The 19,383-nt window shown below is 35.3% G+C and overlaps 1 protein-coding gene across 2 annotated transcripts in view; it reads left to right on the forward strand.

Moving 5' to 3' along the window:
* The window catches only part of LOC123871198 (fatty acid synthase-like), a 29,874-nt gene extending 12,363 nt beyond the window's left edge, over positions 1–17,511 (forward strand). The window contains exons 13-40 of one of the 2 annotated variants that reach the window (XM_045914838.1): positions 201–352; positions 996–1,179; positions 2,571–2,719; positions 3,142–3,326; positions 4,710–4,829; positions 5,165–5,274; positions 5,513–5,703; positions 6,477–6,634; positions 6,794–7,051; positions 7,129–7,246; positions 7,407–7,658; positions 7,748–8,179; positions 8,672–8,827; positions 8,939–9,057; positions 9,831–9,981; positions 10,901–11,072; positions 11,147–11,259; positions 12,112–12,276; positions 12,984–13,159; positions 13,458–13,607; positions 13,979–14,182; positions 14,331–14,433; positions 14,542–14,698; positions 15,015–15,165; positions 15,422–15,569; positions 15,679–15,855; positions 16,267–16,369; positions 16,812–17,511. In XM_045914838.1, the coding sequence (XP_045770794.1) occupies positions 201–352; positions 996–1,179; positions 2,571–2,719; positions 3,142–3,326; positions 4,710–4,829; positions 5,165–5,274; positions 5,513–5,703; positions 6,477–6,634; positions 6,794–7,051; positions 7,129–7,246; positions 7,407–7,658; positions 7,748–8,179; positions 8,672–8,827; positions 8,939–9,057; positions 9,831–9,981; positions 10,901–11,072; positions 11,147–11,259; positions 12,112–12,276; positions 12,984–13,159; positions 13,458–13,607; positions 13,979–14,182; positions 14,331–14,433; positions 14,542–14,698; positions 15,015–15,165; positions 15,422–15,569; positions 15,679–15,855; positions 16,267–16,369; positions 16,812–17,389 (5,132 nt within the window). In that variant the 3' untranslated portion in view covers positions 17,390–17,511. The remainder of the gene's footprint in view (positions 1–200; positions 353–995; positions 1,180–2,570; positions 2,720–3,141; positions 3,327–4,709; positions 4,830–5,164; positions 5,275–5,512; positions 5,704–6,476; positions 6,635–6,793; positions 7,052–7,128; positions 7,247–7,406; positions 7,659–7,747; positions 8,180–8,671; positions 8,828–8,938; positions 9,058–9,830; positions 9,982–10,900; positions 11,073–11,146; positions 11,260–12,111; positions 12,277–12,983; positions 13,160–13,457; positions 13,608–13,978; positions 14,183–14,330; positions 14,434–14,541; positions 14,699–15,014; positions 15,166–15,421; positions 15,570–15,678; positions 15,856–16,266; positions 16,370–16,811) is intronic. The other variant, XM_045914839.1, reaches the window with a different exon arrangement.
* The last annotated feature ends 1,872 nt before the right edge of the window (positions 17,512–19,383 follow it).

Here is a 19,383-nt window from a genome sequence, read left to right on the forward strand (position 1 = left end):
ATTCGTCTTAATTTGCCAGCAAGTTTAATCGCAGCCAAGTGCTATACCTACTCACTAGTCTACTATTACAACTTTAAACAAAAACTCGTAAGTACCTATGAGTTAGCTTTAACTATTGTATCCTGTTGTTGTTGTTAAAATAAGCAGGAAAAGAAAAGAAAAAGAGAAATTTTGTTCAAAAATAACTCCTTTATTCACAGGACACAGTGTGGGTGAGCTAGGCTGCGCATACGCAGACGGGTGCTTTACCGCGGAGGAAATGATACTGTCTGCATACAGCCGCGGTCTGGTCTCCGTGCAGACGCCTTTCATACGTGGATCTATGGCTGCTGTCGGAGTTGGCTACCAACAGGTATCTACATATTTTAACCGACTTGAAAAAAACAATGATTCTAGGTACACTCTGTTTAAGATTTGAATAAAATGTGGCCAATATCATTTTTCGGGTTTACAACTACTTACTCGTATATCTATGCAAAAAATCACGTCAATCTGATGCTTCGTTGCGACGTGATTGAAGGACAAACCAACAAATAAACAAACTTTCGCATTTATATTTTATGGGTAGTGATGCACATGCAGAAATCGTCCAGTTACAGTCATAATAAGTATAGGTACGAACACGCTGCGCGATAGCATATTTTAAAAATGAAAATACAAATTAGTGTCTATATCAATCCCTAAATATCTGTATTACGCACTTTTTCCAAACATGACCGTAATACGGTTGTCTCGTGCTATCAGACATAGTTGCTGAGTGAGCGGTGAGTTAAATAAACCTGTATCAATTTTCACTGCGTTTCTGACGCTAGAAGTGGCTTAATTATGTAAATTTAAAATCATCAAATCAGCTTAACTGATCCTTAGAGAGAAGTTATTTGGGCTTTCCATAATTTATTATTCTTTTGTATATTATCGTAGTAATTACAAGCATCTGTGCTATTTAGCGATGGCCGAGCTAAATGCTAACATGAGCGTTGATTGAATTGTTACAGATATCTAAATTGTGTCCACCAGAGATCGAAGTAGCTTGCCACAATGGTCCTAACTCCAGCACAATATCTGGACCCGCTGATATTATGAAAGGATTCGTGGCTCAGCTAACTGCGAAAGGAATCTTCGCTAAAGAAGTACCGTGCTCCAACATTGCATATCACTCGCGATACATAGCTAATGCAGGTACCTATACCAATTAGGTAGGCCGAGGTCACAAAAGTCAGGTAGGTAATATGGCTATAAAACCTACCCGAGAAATAGTGACCCCGACTGCGCATCCGAAAAGCGACAGAGATCGCTAGAAAAAGTAAAGTTTTATTCATTACCAGAATAGTTTAGGTATTGGAGTGAATATTGGATCGAAGCTTTAATTTTTTTACTAAGCTTTGCCTCCTACCACAGGTGTTCTTTGAGTAATTCTGGCGGGAGAGAGGAGGATGTAAACATGCCTGCCGTCCCACCTCCTTTCAAAACAAGTGTAAATTAAAAATTTATAACACCCCCGACAAGTGAAGGATACATACAGTAACTAGAACAAGTGTAAATTAAAAATTTATAACACCCCCGACAAGTGAAGGCATCTTGACAGCTTGACATAAATTTGTCAATTGACATAATATTAAGAACCTAACGGTTATCTAACCTTCTTTTCTACAAGAAAACTAGAAAAGAGCTGATAACTCTTAAACGGCTGAACCAATTTTTTTGGATTATAGCTAAGAACACTCTCGATCAAGCCACCTTTCAAACAAAAAAAAGTAAATTAAAATCGGTTCATTCGTTTAGGCGCTACGATGCCACAGACAGATACACAGATACACAGATACACAGACACACAGATACACACGTCAAACTTATAACACCCCTCTTTTTGGGTCGGGGGTTAAAAAAGCTGATAACTTTCAAACGTCTGAACCGATTTTCTTGGATGATAGCTAAGAACACTCTCGATCAAGCCACCTTTCAAACAAAAAAAACTAAATTAAAATCGGTTCATTAGTTTAGGAGCTACGATGCCACAGACAGATACATAGATACACACGTCAAACTTATAACACCCCTCTTTTTGTGTCGGGGGTTGAAAACTGTAAGTTTAGCTAGGGCTAGCTAGTTTCAAATTTTCCAATAGTTACTGGACGCTAGACTAAAACGGATCTTATAATACTACAGAGAAACATTTTGGGCTTTCTTTCGCGTACAATAAAATAAAGAAGTGTTTTTAATCGGTTACTTCGGATGCCTCTCAATAGATTTTTTTAGTAAAAATAGCGAGCAAACGAGCTGGCGGAGAAGATAAGGATTTCAACATTACCCAAAAGAGTGCAGTTATGAGTAACCTCATTCGTAATAGAAAAACGATTGAGTCACCCAGCAGTCTACAGTAAGTACTTTTTTTAATGTTTTCTGGAGTAGATATGCTTAGAATTACTCAAAGAACATCTGTAGTGAAAGCAAAGCTTAGTAAACAATGGAAGGCCACGCGCTCTTTACCGAAAAACCTTTCTACTAAGGTGAATTATCCCGTTCTGCAGAATTTTTAGGTGCCAAGTTTAGATATATTCAACTGTCCATAGGTCCAGGCCTGCTCAAGTATTTGAGTGAAGTGATCAAATTACCCAAAGCACGCAGTAAACGCTGGCTTTCTACATCAGTGCCAGAAGAAATGTGGGATGACCCGATTGCCAAATATTCATCGGCAGAATATCACACGAACAATTTGCTTGTTAGTATTTTTACTCACGGAATTAAAACTATATAGGTACATGTATATATGTTTGGTGTATATATATATATTACATAGGCACGTGATGTTTATATATTACTGTATTTATATATTTATTTTATGCAATAAGTACCTATAATGTGTGTTCAATTGTCTATGTACTCATGTGCTTATTAATTTTACTATTTGCACCATCCCGCGCTCTGTTCAGTTAAATCCTTTCGCCAATGGTTGCCTGTAAGACATTGCTTTAGCAGCAAGGCCGCCTTTGTACCCTTTTGTATAGTATCTTTAGTATCTTGCATTGTCTTTCCGTACATAATATGTGTGTGCCAAAAAAATTTTTAAATAAAACAACTAAAACTTCCTCATAAATGCTATTTGAAGAAATTAAGGTTAAAAAGTTAAAACTTTTATTGCAGAATGCAGTACTTTTCGAAGAGACATTAAGACACATCCCATCAAATGCAGTGTTGGTGGAGATAGCTCCGCACGGTCTCCTGCAGGCTATCCTCAAGCGGGCTTTGCCTGAATCCTGCAGACATGTGCCACTGACAAGACGTGGACACCCCGACAATGCACAGTTTCTATTAGAAGCAATTGGAGAGTAAGATGTTTTTTTTTATTAATTGGTCAACTAGCAGTTGCCCCTAAACTTGACCGCGTAGAATTTCTTATTTCCTATGAGGTTAAGTTTTCCCGCTTTAAAACATATTGCCAAAAGGCCAGCCCCTAGTGAAACCCACGACTTCATACCGTAATAGACCTGTAGAGCTCGCAATTTACATACTTAATGTAGGTACTAAGAGCCCGTGAGGGTCAGACCTTCGTTATTTAACGATCTTCCTGCCGCAGTGGTAAGCGCTGTGGTGTTATTAGTGGGAGATCCCGGGTTCGATTTCCAGCAGGAGTTTGAAATTTTATAATTTCTTAATCTCTGGTCTGGTCTGTTGGGAAACTTCGGTCGTGGCCAGTTACCACCTTGCTGGTAAAGCCGTGCCATCAAGCGATTTAGCGTTCCGGTACGATGCCGTGTAGAAACTTCAAAGGGGTATGGGTTTAATATAAACTGCCATACCCCTTCCAGGTTAGCCCGCTTCTATCTTAGACTGCATCATCCCTTACCACCAAGTGAAATTGCAGTTAAGGGCCAACTTGTATTTTACCCCCCTAGCCGTGAATTTTCGTAAAATATTTTCTTAGCTGATGCCTATGTCCTAAAAGAAACGTAGAAATTGTAGTTTTAGAGATTTCATGATGAATCAGTTTAATCTCTCTTTTTACCCGACTGCGGCAAAGCCAAAGGGAAGGGTTATGATTTTAGCAGTCTATGTATGTATGTATGTATGTACGAGTATGTATGTATGTTTGTATCCAGATCCTGCGTGTTTCACCGTAGTGCCTAAACTACTGGGCTGATTTTGATGAATGAGGTGTCAGTTGATTCGTTGTAAAGTTCCGGGTGACATAGGCTATATTTTATACGAAAAAATTGACCTAACGGATATTACATCAAAAAAATTGGAGGTCTCCAAAAATTTTTTTTGCTATTGTATCGAGTGGGATGTCAAATGAAAGAGGAGAAAATTCTGAGCTCGTGAATATAAATGCGCAACAACATTAAAATAAACCAAGCGACAGAAAAACAATTTTACTCTAATATTCAGCGTTTAAGCGATCGCAGTGGGGTTCTAGCTTTCAACTTTATCTTGTGCGTATTAGATATATGGATTAAGTAGGTGGATTGACTTATTCCAAAATAGTTGACACCAGCTGCAGAATTCGAAGTAATAGGATGATGTAGTCCAGCTTCAGTACTGGTGGAAGAACATTTGTGTTCTTATAAACTTATAAACTTGTCGTTACGGGATCGGGTACCCGTTTCCTTTATCTCTATTCATAAGAAAAATTTCTAATTCTATTTGCTTAGCAGTAAAATTCAGATTTCAGACTTTCCTTAATAGTGTTCAATTCATATGTGTATTTTTAGTCTCTACATGGCGGGGTATAGCGCACATGTGCAGGCGCTTTACCCGAAAGTAGAATTTCCAGTTTCCACTGGAACACCGATGCTATCACATTTAGTAGAATGGGCACATAATGAAAAATGGTAAGTCTTTTAATGTTAAAGAATACTATGTCAATTTTGTTTATTTTTAACCCCCGACCCAAAAGAGGGATGTTATAAGTTAGATGTGTGTATCTATGTATCTGTGTATTTGTCTGTGGCATCGTAGCTCCTAAACTAATGAAGTGATTTAAATTTTGTTTTTTTTTTTGTTTGAAAGGTGACTTGATCGAGAGTGTTCTTAGCTATAATCCAAGAAAATCGGTTCCACCGTTTGAAAGTGATCAGCTCTTTTCTAGTTAACCTTCACTCGTCGGGATGTTATAAATTTTTAATTTACACTTGTATTAGTATTTACTGGAGAAAATTTGTTTCAGGGGTGCGATTTATTATGACAATGCGGATAGAAAAGTATCAGCATGTTGCACGCATGTCCTATCTGTCCACGACGACGATCATCGTTATTTGACAGGACATGTGGTAAGAGGTAATACCAATTTTGTAAGACTTTTACCTTCTATGCATCTTCCTAACCCTTTTTACTACAACTAATCATACCATAATAAACTATTAAGTTACTATTTTATTAAGTTCATTAATTTTGAATATTATACATTAGGTATAGCTTCAAGTTTTAAGGTAAATATATAATTGGTTGGACGTTGGAATACAATGTGACTAATTTTTGTAATATCACGGTTAATCCTGAATCTTTTTTACTATAGGAAAAAATACGTACCCTTTTGCTGCTACCCTTGTAGCAGTTTGGGATACACTAGCTATGATCCTAGGATTGCCAAAGAAGCAATTCTCAGTCCAGTTCCGCGACGTACACCTGCACTCGCAGCCCGCGCTGCACGACCAGACACAATTGCGACTGACCGTAGCAATACATAGAGGGAACGGTCGCTTTGAGGTAATTCACCAATATCTTCTACCACAGTTCAAATAATAATCTGAGTAGTTTCTGTTGGCACAAGCCATTGCAGAGACCGACGCAGTTGTGGTAACTAAACGAATAGTTAACTAATAAAAACCAAGTTTTACGACAAGTCGATACAAACTTTGAGAGATTACAATCGTTTACCCCTCCCTCATTAACTACTTGGTAGAAAATTCAACATTTACCTAAATTATATATAATGCATTAATTTTAAGACCGGACTCGCCATATTTGCTCTATGTGTCAACTGACACGTCAAAAGTAGGATATATTAGTGAAACATACTTTTGACATAGGACTTGACTTAATAGGACCTAAGTTTTGGACGACACGTATTTAAAAACGAATTTTCATAAACAAAAAAATTCAAAAAAAATGAAACAAATATTAAAAAGATTCACACAAAATCACAAATACTAAAAAGTAAAAAATAATTTAATTTATTACTGAATATACTATCCATACCATACTAAATATATATATCCTTTGTTGTCTGACAAAATAAAGATTATTATTATTATCATACAAGAGTTAATGTAGTTCTACAATAACATATTTTGGAGCCGGTGCTAATTAGCCGCACGAACCGTGCACTCTTCATATCATTGTTTGTAACTCCACATTGGCACCTCATGGGCACCGGCTATCATGACATCTAAAGACTCAGTAAACATGGCGCGTGCGTTCTCAAAATGTATGCATTATAGAATCATCCGTAGTTTTATAAAACCGTCTCGAACTTTTAGGTTATGGACGACAATATTAAAGTCGTAACAGGTTTTGTTATTGATGAATTAGACAAAAAGATAAAATCCTTCAAAGAAGAAGTCAAGTTTGAGGACGTTATGGAATTACAATCAAATGATATATACCAATTATTGAATGCTAGGGACTATAATTATTGGTAAGTTTTAAGCAATAATTACAGCTGCCCGGATAAAATTTGTTATTGTTAACAGTAAAGTGGCATCTAGCCTAGGTTTATTTGAAATCACACAAAAACAATTTTAACCTGGATTAACTATGATATTTTTTCCTTAAAAATATTATTGAAATATTTCAGGAATGACTTCCGTAGTATTTATAATGCTAACACGACATTTACAAAAGCTCATCTATTGTGGAAAGACAATTGGGTTACATTTATTGATGGGATGATCCAACTCAATGCACTTAGGCGATTTCATGAAAGTGTTTCACAGCCTTACTTTATTAGAAAAATTGAAATTGACGTAAATGATCATATTACCTTAAATAAAACCTTGATAGATAACCATATTACAATACCAGTGAACGTATCTGATGTCACCCAAAGCACCAGGTATGTAATTCAAACTACGTTTACACTTCGCAATATTTAAAGATTTTATGGTTAACTTATGAATATTACTTGTTTAGATGTGCAGGCGTCAGCATTGAGAATTTGAAATTTTACGACCTACCGTCGACGAATAGGGAACGAATCGCATTAAAAACATCAAAATTTGTCCCCCACAACTCCACTAACGGTATCAATGTGAGTACAGTGTCTTATACACAGATATTAATGTGACCGTTTATATTTTTATAAATAATACTCGGACAATATTCGTCATATAGGTATTATCACGTCTTAGTAAGAAGTTCTATAATATTGATAAAAGGTACAAAGACTTACACATATATACTATTTTCAGGAAGTTACTGCGATGAATGTAATTATGCAAATACTTGCAGAAAATTTAAATAAATGTAATATTAATGCTGTTGAAGTAATCGAATACAAAGGTCAGACAAAATTTAAAAAAATTCTAAATTACACTTATGATATACCTGAACTAAATATTAACGTATTACAAATTTGTCGAGACGATTTAACCAAAAAGTCTGAAGATTTTTTTGAAGACATTGATGCACTAATGGTGACGAATTTAGCTGCTGATGATAATGTAAGTTTACTGAAATAGTACGTAGTTAGTAGGCTTATAACGTGAAAATATTATTATGCTTTTAACAAAATTTACTTGTTTTCTAATAGATGTGTCAAGTCCTTCATCGCGTACTCAAACGAGATACTTTCCTGATTAATCAAGAGGAAAGTATTGATTTGCCGATCACTCGTCCGTCACTACTTTACCGCAGTGTGTGTGCCCACACGATTGGGTCGTCACGTCTGGAACTTGATATATGGCGCCCTTCTGATATCACTGTTGGAACGAGTGTTGTTACTATGTTTTCTCAAGCTGACCTCACCCAACTTCAAGCTCAATTATCCACATTGCCTCCAAGACATAAACTTATTATACTAACGTTGGATCCTCCACCTCCTGGATTGAAAGATCTTATTAAAGAGTGGAGAAATAAAGATAATCGTAAAATTCATCTTTTAATTAATAAACATAAAGTATTTGACGAACAATGCCTGAATCAAATGCCGTTTATAGATTTGGCTACAAATATTTTTGAAAACGTATGTACGAGTATTATTGTAAAATTTTTACATTTTGGTTTATTACGAACGTTAAATTAAATATAGATATCGTGACCACAGCGTAGAATAGTCCATTTTACCGTAAAAGCGTCAGACTATTTCATGAATAATGGTGGCATTTCATGATATAGCGGACTAATAAGTACTGGCCATTGTCGATTTGGCAACCAACGTTTTTCCATATCAAAACTGTAGAATGCCCATAAAAGATTTTATAAATAATGCACAAGATTAAGTCGAATGTGGTTCAGAACAAAATTGGAGCACATCTACCTTACAAATATAGCCTTGCGTTAACTGGCCATATCAATAAACATTCTTTCATCATTGATCGAGCCAAGACACATCATGATGTAGACAATGGATAATGTAGTATTTCACGACATGCCAATATTTTATGAAATGGTTGATTATTTTATGATATCATCTATTCTACGATCTGGCCACGATATAGACTAATTACTGTTTTAGGGCATCTGGGGTGGAGAGTATTGTTTTCCAATTCAAAAAAAAATAACTATCGGCCAAGACATGTCGTTGGAATGGACGCGGTTAGGTGATATAGATTCTTTGCATTGGACAAAAGCAACCAAAGCCAGCAACAGCCATCCAGGCATTCCTGTGAAGGTACGTTGTACGTTTTTAAAAAACAATCCGTCTGAGTTGTTTTTCTTTAATCCTTCTGAGGTAGCTTATGTTATTTAAGTTAGTAACATCTCTTAATTCATATCATTTCAGGTTCAATACGTAGGATTAAATGATGTGTATGTGAAAAATGTATTAGGAAATGCTTTACGTAATTACGGTACTGATAACAAGACATGGGTCGAATATGACTTCAGTGGTACTACGGAAAGGTATAATAATACTTTTTAATTGTTACTTAATTAAAAAACCCAGACAAGTGCGAGTCAGACTCGCGCACCGAGGGTTTCGTACTCGGGTATTTTTTATTTAATGTCATTGTTTTTGGTTAATATTAATATTTCTAATTAAGACTATTATGCATAAATTAAATAAAATCTGTTTTAGAATGTACAGGCAATGCCCTTTTATATGATAGCCCCTTGGTATAGTTGTCTTACTTTGAAAACTGAAACATATTCTAATCTATTTTAATGATGTAACCACACGGTTTTATTCCTTTACTTGTGCTTTAAAACCTACTTACCTGCCAAATTTCATGATTCTAGGTCAACTGGGAGTACCCTATAGGTTTTCAGGATTCTCCATAATATTTAAAAATTAGATCCACAGTTTAGGCTGTTTTAATGTGGGCATAGTTTTCCGAGATGAAAAGTAGGTAGCTTATCGTAAGAAGTATCACGAAAGAAATTATCATGCCTGAAAATTATAATAAAGCAGATGATGCCCGCGACTTCATCTGCGTGGATTGAGGGGTTTTAAGAATCCCTGGGAACTCTTTGCTTTTCCGGGATAACAATTGTCATATACCATATATTTCTCAGTTCGTGGCTTCGATTTTCGACAGGCAATTGGCCGTTTTTTTTTGTCATACACCATGTGTTTTTCAGTGCGCGACCTTTTAATTTAAATAGATTTTTTTCTGTTTTAATTTTCACAGAGCGTATTACAGTTGCATAAATCTATGTATTTCATTTATTTTTAGCCAAGCCCGCGTGATGGGTATTGCTTATGGACAGTCCATCAGCACCAGTGTAAAAGCGAATCCGGAATTATTGTGGCCCGTGCCCGAGCATTGGACTCTGGAGGACGCTGCTACTGTTCCTCTAGCTTATTGCCTGGCATTTTACTGTCTTGTAATTATATTATCTTTATTTGCATGTAATTAGTATGTCATTTAAAAAATATCATTTTTTAACACAGAAACAGGCACGCACGTACACGTACACAAGCACACACAGCAACACACACACAGAATCAAACACACAACATTTTTTGTTCCTTATTAATTTCAAATTCAACCATATAGTATATTAGGTATGGCTCGTATGGAATACTGACCAATATACCTAACTAGTTATTACCATAACAAGTTATAGTAGATATGAACTATGGATGAGAATACTAACTCGTAATTTAATTACTGTTTGTGACTGGATAGTCCCTCAACCCTTCTCCATTCTGACATGACGTATTTTTAACCCCCGACCCAAAAAGAGGGGTGTTATAAGTTTGACGTGTGTATCTGTGTGTCTGTGTATCTGTGTATCTGTCTGTGGCATCGTAGCGCTTAAACGAATGAACCGATTTTAATTTAGTTTTTTTTGTTTGAAAGGTGGCTTGATCGAGAGTGTTCTTAGCTATAATCCAAAAAAATTGGTTCAGCCGTTTAGGAGTTATCAGCTCTTTTCTGGTTTTCTTGTAGAAAAAAAAGTTAGATAACCGTTAGGTTCATAATATGATGTCAATTGACAAATGTCAAGCTGTCAAGATGGACGTTGACTGAATACTTGGATGAAGGATTATATACTATCTCTATGCCTGAATACATAATTATTTATTTGAAAATGATGTTTTGGAAAACTCAGATACTTTAGATAGTAGGCGCGGAATAGTCCAAGAAAATCAGTTCAGCCGCAAGTTCAGCCGTTTGAAAGTTATCAGGTCTTTTCGGTCTTTTCTAGTTACTGTAACCTTCACTTGTCGGGGGTGTTATAAATTTTTAATTTACACTTGTTACGATAAATTTAGTAAATATTATTATTATCTTCAAAGTGCTTCCGAAGTCGGCTATACCATGGTAACAGTATTCTCGTGCATGGAGGCGCCGGAGCTCTGGGTCAAGCGGTCATATCTATTGCGCTGGCGTTTGGATGTGATATTTACACTACAGTCAGTAATATCAAGAAGAAACAGTTTTTACTAAAGTTGTTCCCAGAACTAAAAGGTATATTATCGACCATTACATGTATGAATAACAATACAGTGAAGAAGAATTTTATATTATAACTATTCTTTCAGAGGATCATATTGGTAATTCCCGGGATAGCTCTTTTAGAGATATGGTTCTAGAAGGTACCAGAGGAAAAGGTTGCCATATAGTCATCAGTTCCGTTACGGCAGACCTACGAACCGTAAGTCATAAAAATAAATATAGGTAATCTATAAAATACGTAAGTCGTAACCTTTCCTACAGCTTGTTAGCCCATGTTATACCTTTACCCGAAACATCAAACCCTTCTTCACTTTCTCAGTACCGTCGCATTTCAATCCTCCCCATTAATTCCATAATTTTAGATTTTTTTTTAAACAACTTTTCTCTTACCGCTTTCAACGTAACCTTTTAAGTCCAATACCAATCTGTTTCCCGTTCTTACACAGACAACTCTCGACTTCAGTTTTGTTGTGCTACTCGGCTTTACCGGCTTGCTTTATTTATACCCGTAAACCTTTTCCATCGCAGTCAGAGTCTATACTGATTGAGATTACTCTGACTGGGCCGATATTTCTGCCGGTGTACGACAAGGGGGTATACTATCTCCTCTGCTATCTTCTGTTTTTATAAACGAAATCACTAAAAAAAGTTTTCTCACTACCATCTCTATGGAGAATGACCTTGCTGCTGCAGTGGAAGAACTTAATATTATGGATTTTGTTAAAATAAGTTTTAAGTATTACAATAATATAGTTAAGACCTACAAGAGCCACATGGTCGCATTAGCCGACCCAACTCTCTAAATAAGATTGAAAAAATTGAAAAAAAAAGAACTAGGCAAGATATATGCGTGGCCTTTTCCTACCAAATTGCAGACTATGGTAATAGGGAAAAGCCAATTTCGTAATCTGTGGGCGGTTCCACAATAAATAAAATAAAATAAATGGGATTTTAATGATGCATGGACGGAAAACAATGAATCAAGCTTTCAATAACACTTGAATAGCACTTAAATTAGCTTGATTATTTATGTAGACCGTATAACTTGCAGGCTTCACGCGAGTGTTGCTCAGCTTTCGGATTTGTTGTCGACACATCAGTAATAATGGATAACGAAGAAGACAACTTTGAAATGTTTTACTTAACCAAATCTAGGTCTTATTGCACGCAGCGGTTTTCCACGTTATTCGAACCTCAAAACGCAAAAGATTTAAATGTAAGTATTTATTATTGTAAACTAGAGGATGCCCGCGGCTTCGCCCGCGTGGATATTGGTATTTTTAAATCCCGTAGGAACTCTTTGATTTTCCGAAATAAAAAGTAGCCTATGTCCTTCCCCGGGATGTATCCCAAGTCTGTACCAAACATTAAAATCAGAATAAGAATAAGAATAAGAAGTGTTTATTTGCTAGAATATGGTATAATATACGAGTACATTGGTCTTAAATATTATGTGGAATCTCATATTCTGCCAAGCATGGCAGAATATGAGATTCAGTTCAGTGATTGGGCCGTGAAAACGTAGCAGACATACAGACACACTTTCGCATTTATAATATTAGTATGGATGAGTAGCGGATTTCTATGCAATAAGTGATTGTAAGTTATTAATCTAAGAACGGTGCTGACATATCCCATTTTTATTACCTATTATATTATTTTATTATTATATTATAAGTACCTATTAGATAAAAAAAAGCAGCTTTTTCAGTAAACCGTTGCAATCTATTGCTACCTTCAGCTTCTTTAACTGGCTTCTTAGATTATTTCGACTATGATTTAAAAGTTTGTTTCTCTGTTTAGCCAACTTCTGAAAAATATACAACGGTGCTCACGTAGAAATTTACAAATAAACAAACACTCGCTTGCTTAATTTATTGATAAAGATTATTAGCTTCTAATAAACTTAATATAAAATATCAGAAGCTGCAACTAATGGTGAGCGAAGGAATCGCGCGTGGCTACGTCCGACCGCTAACACGCGTGGTGTACCCGGCTGCCGAGGCGGCACGCGCGGTGCGCTTGCAAGCCGGCAGCAAGCATTACGGCAGAGTGCTGCTTCACGTGCAAGATGATACATTGTACTGCACCGACACTAAGTATGCACTACTTACAAGCTATGTTTTAGCTTCGACTGTGATTTCGTATTATTGTAATGGAATCTAACCTCTAACATTTACTTACTTCTATCTTAATTAATACTACTACAGTTCCACTTTGAAAGGACAAATGCTTTAGATTAATTCTAAAGAACGTTGGAAACAAAACAAATGTGAGTCGTCCAGCAACGGATTTTGTTCTTTTGAGCACATGAGATTCTGAGATATTATATTTTAAAGAAACTTTGAAACTAGACTAATTGTAATGACACAATTCAGTTGAATTTATCTGTTTCAGAATAAATTGCTCTGCTGATAGATTGCAGCTTCTGTTGTTAGACGATGAGGTTTTGGGAATACGATTGGCCGACAGGCTGATAAGCCGCGGTGCTAAAGAACTTGTACTGCATTGTCTCAGTAAGACAAACAGCATATTGTTTAAACTTAGGTAAAGATCTTATACTATTATTATGGGCTCGCGCAAATACGTCTTGTTTGAACGGTAGGTTGAACGGTAGGAACTTGTTTTCGTTCTAGTAGGTTGGTAAAGAGGTTAGGTTGGTACATTTTTTTACTAATTATTATTTTTATTACTATTCTAAATCGTTAAGGCTGCTTATAATTCTAAATCATTATATCCAAACCTGCCAGCCTGTCAATAGTGATTAGATTTGTGTGCGAAAATTTATTTTGGGAAGGTTGGGAAGCCATTATCCCGGAAGTGGAAATCAGCTTCAAACCTCATGAAAATTGGATGACGATTAGCTAAAAGTTAAGAGTAACTAAATTTTGCATGGATTTCCATGTTTTAATTTTCAGGTCCTGGGAGAAACTAGGCGTTCATTGTTCAGTGTTATACGGAAATGCTTGGAGTAAAAACATTTTTGACTTATTGAACAAAAAGAGCATTGACGAAGTTGAAGGAATATATTGCGTTTTAGATTCAAATACGCAAAGTGAAAATATTTTACAAAGCTTGGAAATTTTAAATTCTTCTATTCGAACATCGAGCAGTGCTCTAAGGTATAAACACGTTTTCGTTTTTTTTGTTTTTTAATAATCCTCTGGTACTGCAAATGTTCATTGGTGGCGGTAATCACTTAACATCAGGTGACCCGGCTGCTCATTTACTCGCTATTTATTTACATTATAATAATGTATATAATTGCAGGTATTTCGCAGTAATTGATTTTAGAAAAGATGTAAGTGAGCGAATAAACCTCACAGAACCTCATGCAGTATTTACGATTATCAAATTACCGCCATGGATAGAAGTAAGTAGAAAAGACCGGCAAAAAAATTATGATACCTATTAACCAAACATTCGGTTTTTATAGTGAAGTAAGTACCTCACTTACTTACAATTTTTTTATTTGAAACAGATTGGAAAAAAAATTGATAGAGGCTTTATTTCAATAAATAATGCTGTTGATGCTATTGAAAAAGCGTTATGCTCACAGCAACGCTATGTAGAAGTGCATCGCACGCGAAATTCTAGTTGCAACATATTACAAGAAGTGGCTGAAGTAGCAGGTAAAAGTATAGTAGTTTTTTTTTCATTATGTTATTCGCATGTATGTATTATATATATTGTTAACCGGTATAAGTTTGGACTTGATAATAGACTTTTACATAAATTGTAAAGAAAATCATTTTTATTATTATGACCACGTAGTACGTCTACGTTATAGTGGCGCTGATACTACTACTTAAAAACTACTAAAGTAGTGTCTAAATCTCAATTAATAAAAGCCATGTTTTTAATTTTGCCGATGCTAGGTAGTAGGTACTTCTAATTTGTCTCGTAATATAAATAAATATTATTAATACTACTGACTGTTAAATTGTTTTGTAGATATAGTAATACCGCATGATGTTTCACAAGAAATAACTCTGAAAGACTTGGGAATGAATGTTGCAAAATCACATATTATTCGGACTAGTTTGTATGAAGATTACAATATATTACTAGACGAGAATATAATACCATTGTTAACAATCAAAAAGTAAGCATTAATTGAATTAATACATCTATTTTATTTAAAAAAGATTAATAAAGTCGTATGTTAATTTTATTAATCATTTAATTTTATCGTACAAGATTGTATAAACATGAGCATACCTGTATGGAATAATATAAAAGGAAAAGATTGCCACTAATATTATTTATGAAGAAGGATTTATATATATCTGTAATACTTGATCAAAACTTACGAAACTATACAGATAAGACAATAATCGTAGCATCCAAAAATTTTACAGAATACGAGAATTAGAAGATGGAATGTTATGGAAAGATTTACCTGAAACAAAAGATTTAACAACATTCTTCTCATACGTTGAACAAGATGCTGTCGTAGCAACCACGGACATAGTAATATTGCCAACATTAACTACAAGTGCTAATTTGGTAAGCAACTTTACTAATGCTATGTTTATTGAATGTAGCTAAAACTACAATAAAAATTTAAGTAACGGTATTAAATTAATGAAGGATAAAAATAAAATAAATGTTTCAGAGAGCTGATGAATGCTACGTTAGACAAACGTTCATGTGCATAGTACCGGGCGTAGAAGGGTTACACCTGCGATTCAGTGAATTTAGTAAGCGGCTCAAGTTACCCGCACTCGTACTGCAGCCAGGCGTCGACAGACCTCATGAGACTATTCAAGATATAGCGCAAAGATACATTAAGGTAGTTGGATACTGTTAGTAATTAATAGTAAGTTAGTAGGAGACGTAACTACTGGTTTCAGTTCGGTAAAAAAATGGTCCTATTCAATTCAATTCAATTCAAATTCGGGGTTAATTACAAAACATTTCACGAGATAGGTTTATAACCTATTTTTATAATATAACATAATACTTGTCTATGGAACAGGGCAGGTCAACTACTTTTAATAAAAAATAAAAAAATAAACTATAAAATACAGTAGAGTAAGACATTATCTAAATCATAAACCAAATTATTTGAGCCGTTTTCGAAAAATATATAATGAAATACGAGCAAAGGATTATTGTATAATTAATACGGTTTGAAACACAAGAATTGATCGTTTGAGGCGCAAGATGTATGCCAGTACTTATATTAAGATATATTTTTTAGATTCTACAAAAAAAGACTCAACTGAAGGGGCGATTTTATCTTCTTGGGTATGAAAGTGGAGTTTTGGTGGCGCTAGAAATGGCTGCAATTCTTGAAGACCATGGTAAATTAATTGTTTCATTAAAAATTATTCGTATTTATAAATTTTATAATGAATTGAAGTGGTACTGGGCGGGGCAGATCGTTTGAAAAACCGATGGACGTTGAGGTCCTGAGGTTCTAGAACGGTGACCTCGCACCGAAAAACGTAGCGTTGACAGGCCCTCACTAGGTGGACAGAGGACATCGGATGACAATGGTGCACATTGCACTATCATATCATGACAAATAACATAAATTCCTATTGTAAAACTGAAAAGATGATTATTTTATAATTATGTTATGTTATGATTATTATTCTTTCACAGTTTGTGTCAGGCATAATATTTTTCTAACTTAGATCAAAAATTCATAAATACAGCTTAGCACATATTAGTAGGCATAATATGAAGGAGATGCTAAATGCCAAAGGCAAGTGAAGTACTTATAAAAAAAATCATTTGCAGGGTTAACGGGGACAATATTCTGTATCGGTGGTTCACCAAAAGATGTTCAAGCTACATTTGAAGAAAAATTAGCTGATTTTGAAACAGAAGAATCATTGCAAACTGCAGTAATACGGCACATGTTTGCTTTGTTGATCAACGATGACAACTTGGAAGACCTGGATTGCGTGCTAAAGCGCAACTGTACTTGGACAGAAAAAATATATTTGTGTGTGCAGAAACTTCTGGGACGCTTTAACCACTCGATTCAGTATGTTCAAGAGTGTATTGAAGCGGCGTACGGGAGAATACTACAAGTACGACGCTATCAGTCAGACCCGCGTCCACTTCGTTCTCTCCTCATATCTATTCGACCATGGTCATCTGCGTCACATAAAGCTTCCTTACAAAATCACTCGCAACAACAAGTAGTGGAGTACGATTTGGAAACGCCTTTAGCTTTTACAACACAAGATTTACGTTGTGCTTCCATTGTGAACCGCCATCTGGACAACGATCTACTAAAAGATTTTGAAAAGAAGAACTTGTGCGAAACTTACATCATCAGTCCTGATATCTTCGCAACCATTGTTAATTAAATTAATAGAATAGCATTATAATATTTATTAATTATATCTACCCATTTTAATATTAAAACACCACAGTATTGTACTGTGACGATGTGATGTAAGGATGTAATAAAAATTGATGTGGTTATAGATTCATTCTTATTTTTGCTGTTATTGACAGCTGTTCCCAAAAAAATCCTTTTTAATCATAACCATCACCTCAAGTCAACATTATGGAGAACTGTCAGGTAGCAAGTTTCTTCACGATGGTTTCCGTCACCATTAAGAGGGGTCTCTCCGTCACTCGCTCCATACAAACGTAGTTCGTCTCTCATTGGAATACTAACCAATCATACTCAATGGAATTTTGTAGAAACGTTCCGGGAACTAATATCTATGCCTTTGGTTTTCCAGATTTCTGTTAAAATATTCGATTTCAAAGTTACGCGGTCTTAAAAATTCAAATACAAATCTTTGAGCCCCTGTACTTTTAAAACTACATATTTTTAGAAAAATCTAATACACCACAGGCACAGATATTAGTTTCTAGAATATGTCTGCAAAATTTTATGGACTTTGGTTGCTTAATTTTTAAATGAAATTGGAACTACGATTGTATGGAGTAAGTGACGGAGAGAGCCCTGTTAATGAAATTTTTTCCATGTTAAGATATGAATAAAAGCGCCTATTTTTTGAAATTTTGAATTTGGTATCAGGATTTTAAGATATATACCTAAGCGTAAATGAATATTATAATAGTAAACAGAAATTATCCTGTAACTGTTTCATTGTATTAGTAGATGCAAGGTATCTAGGTGTCGCTTACCATCGGCAAGCGGTAAGCGACCGACCATCGATGATATTATTATCTTATCGATAAACTAGTATTATAATTTTGTATCCTTTGCCCTTACGCTAAATAATACTGTCGCGTTAAAAATGCATGAAAAGTCAAGGTAATATTTTATTGTATGCAAATCAACAAACGAAAATTATTCACATAGTAACTTCACAAATTTAAAACCTATGCAAAAGAATGCACTTAAATTGTGTGGATCATGGATCGGGACAGGCAAGGTCTTGGACTCTTGTTGGGGAAATTTACATTTTGCCCGTCCGCCCGGCCTGTCTGTGTAACAGAGCCCGATTAATTCTAAAAACTAAGCATAATAATATAACCAATTCTCATATAATACGAGTATGCAAACCAAAGCAGAAAATGATATTAGAAGTTTAAAAAAAGATACCTGTTTTTTTCTGGGATTTAAGTATACTTTTTTATTTTGTTTTCCTCAGTAGCTTCTCGCTGAAAAGCGTAACAGGCGCACTACATAATAAATGAGGCCCACATGACCTTGTTACGCCGAACTGTCAATGAAATCATCACACCAGTGAAAACTTCAGAAGATCTAAAGCGCCGGGCAAATCGCTCCGCTTACACGTTTCTCCGAGAAAGTTTCTGCGATTTGTTTATCTTTTAAGCAAACTAAGGAAAACTAAAATTATACATCTATATACCTAATTCCCAGATATTATGTTTCAGTCATGTAGAATTTTTTATTTTCCTATTTAATTTCTTTTTAGGGTTCCGTACCTCAAAAAGTAAAACGGAACCCTTATAGGATCACTTTGTTGGCTGCCTGTTTGTCTGTCTGTCCGTTCGTCCATCGTGTTGGTCTAGATAACCTATAGGTTACTTCCCGTTGACCTAGAATCATGAAATTTGGCAGGTAGGTAGGTCTTATAGCACAAGTAAAGGAAAAAATCCGCAAACCGTGAATTTGTGGTTACATCACAAAGACAGAAATTAAAATGTGTAATTGTATTTTCAATGTAAGTGCAGTATTATATGAAAGGGCTTTACCTGTAGGTACGTTCTAAAACAGATTTTATTTTTATTTTTATGCGTAATATTTTTTGATTTATAGTGCAAAATGTCGGAAAAAATACCCGAGTAAGGAACCCTCGGTGCGCGAGTCTGACTCGCACTTGGCCGATTTTTTAGGATTCTGCAGTAAAATAAA

This window comes from Maniola jurtina, chromosome 13 (genome assembly GCF_905333055.1).
Source record: "Maniola jurtina chromosome 13, ilManJurt1.1, whole genome shotgun sequence".
Lineage (NCBI taxonomy): Eukaryota > Metazoa > Arthropoda > Insecta > Lepidoptera > Nymphalidae > Maniola > Maniola jurtina.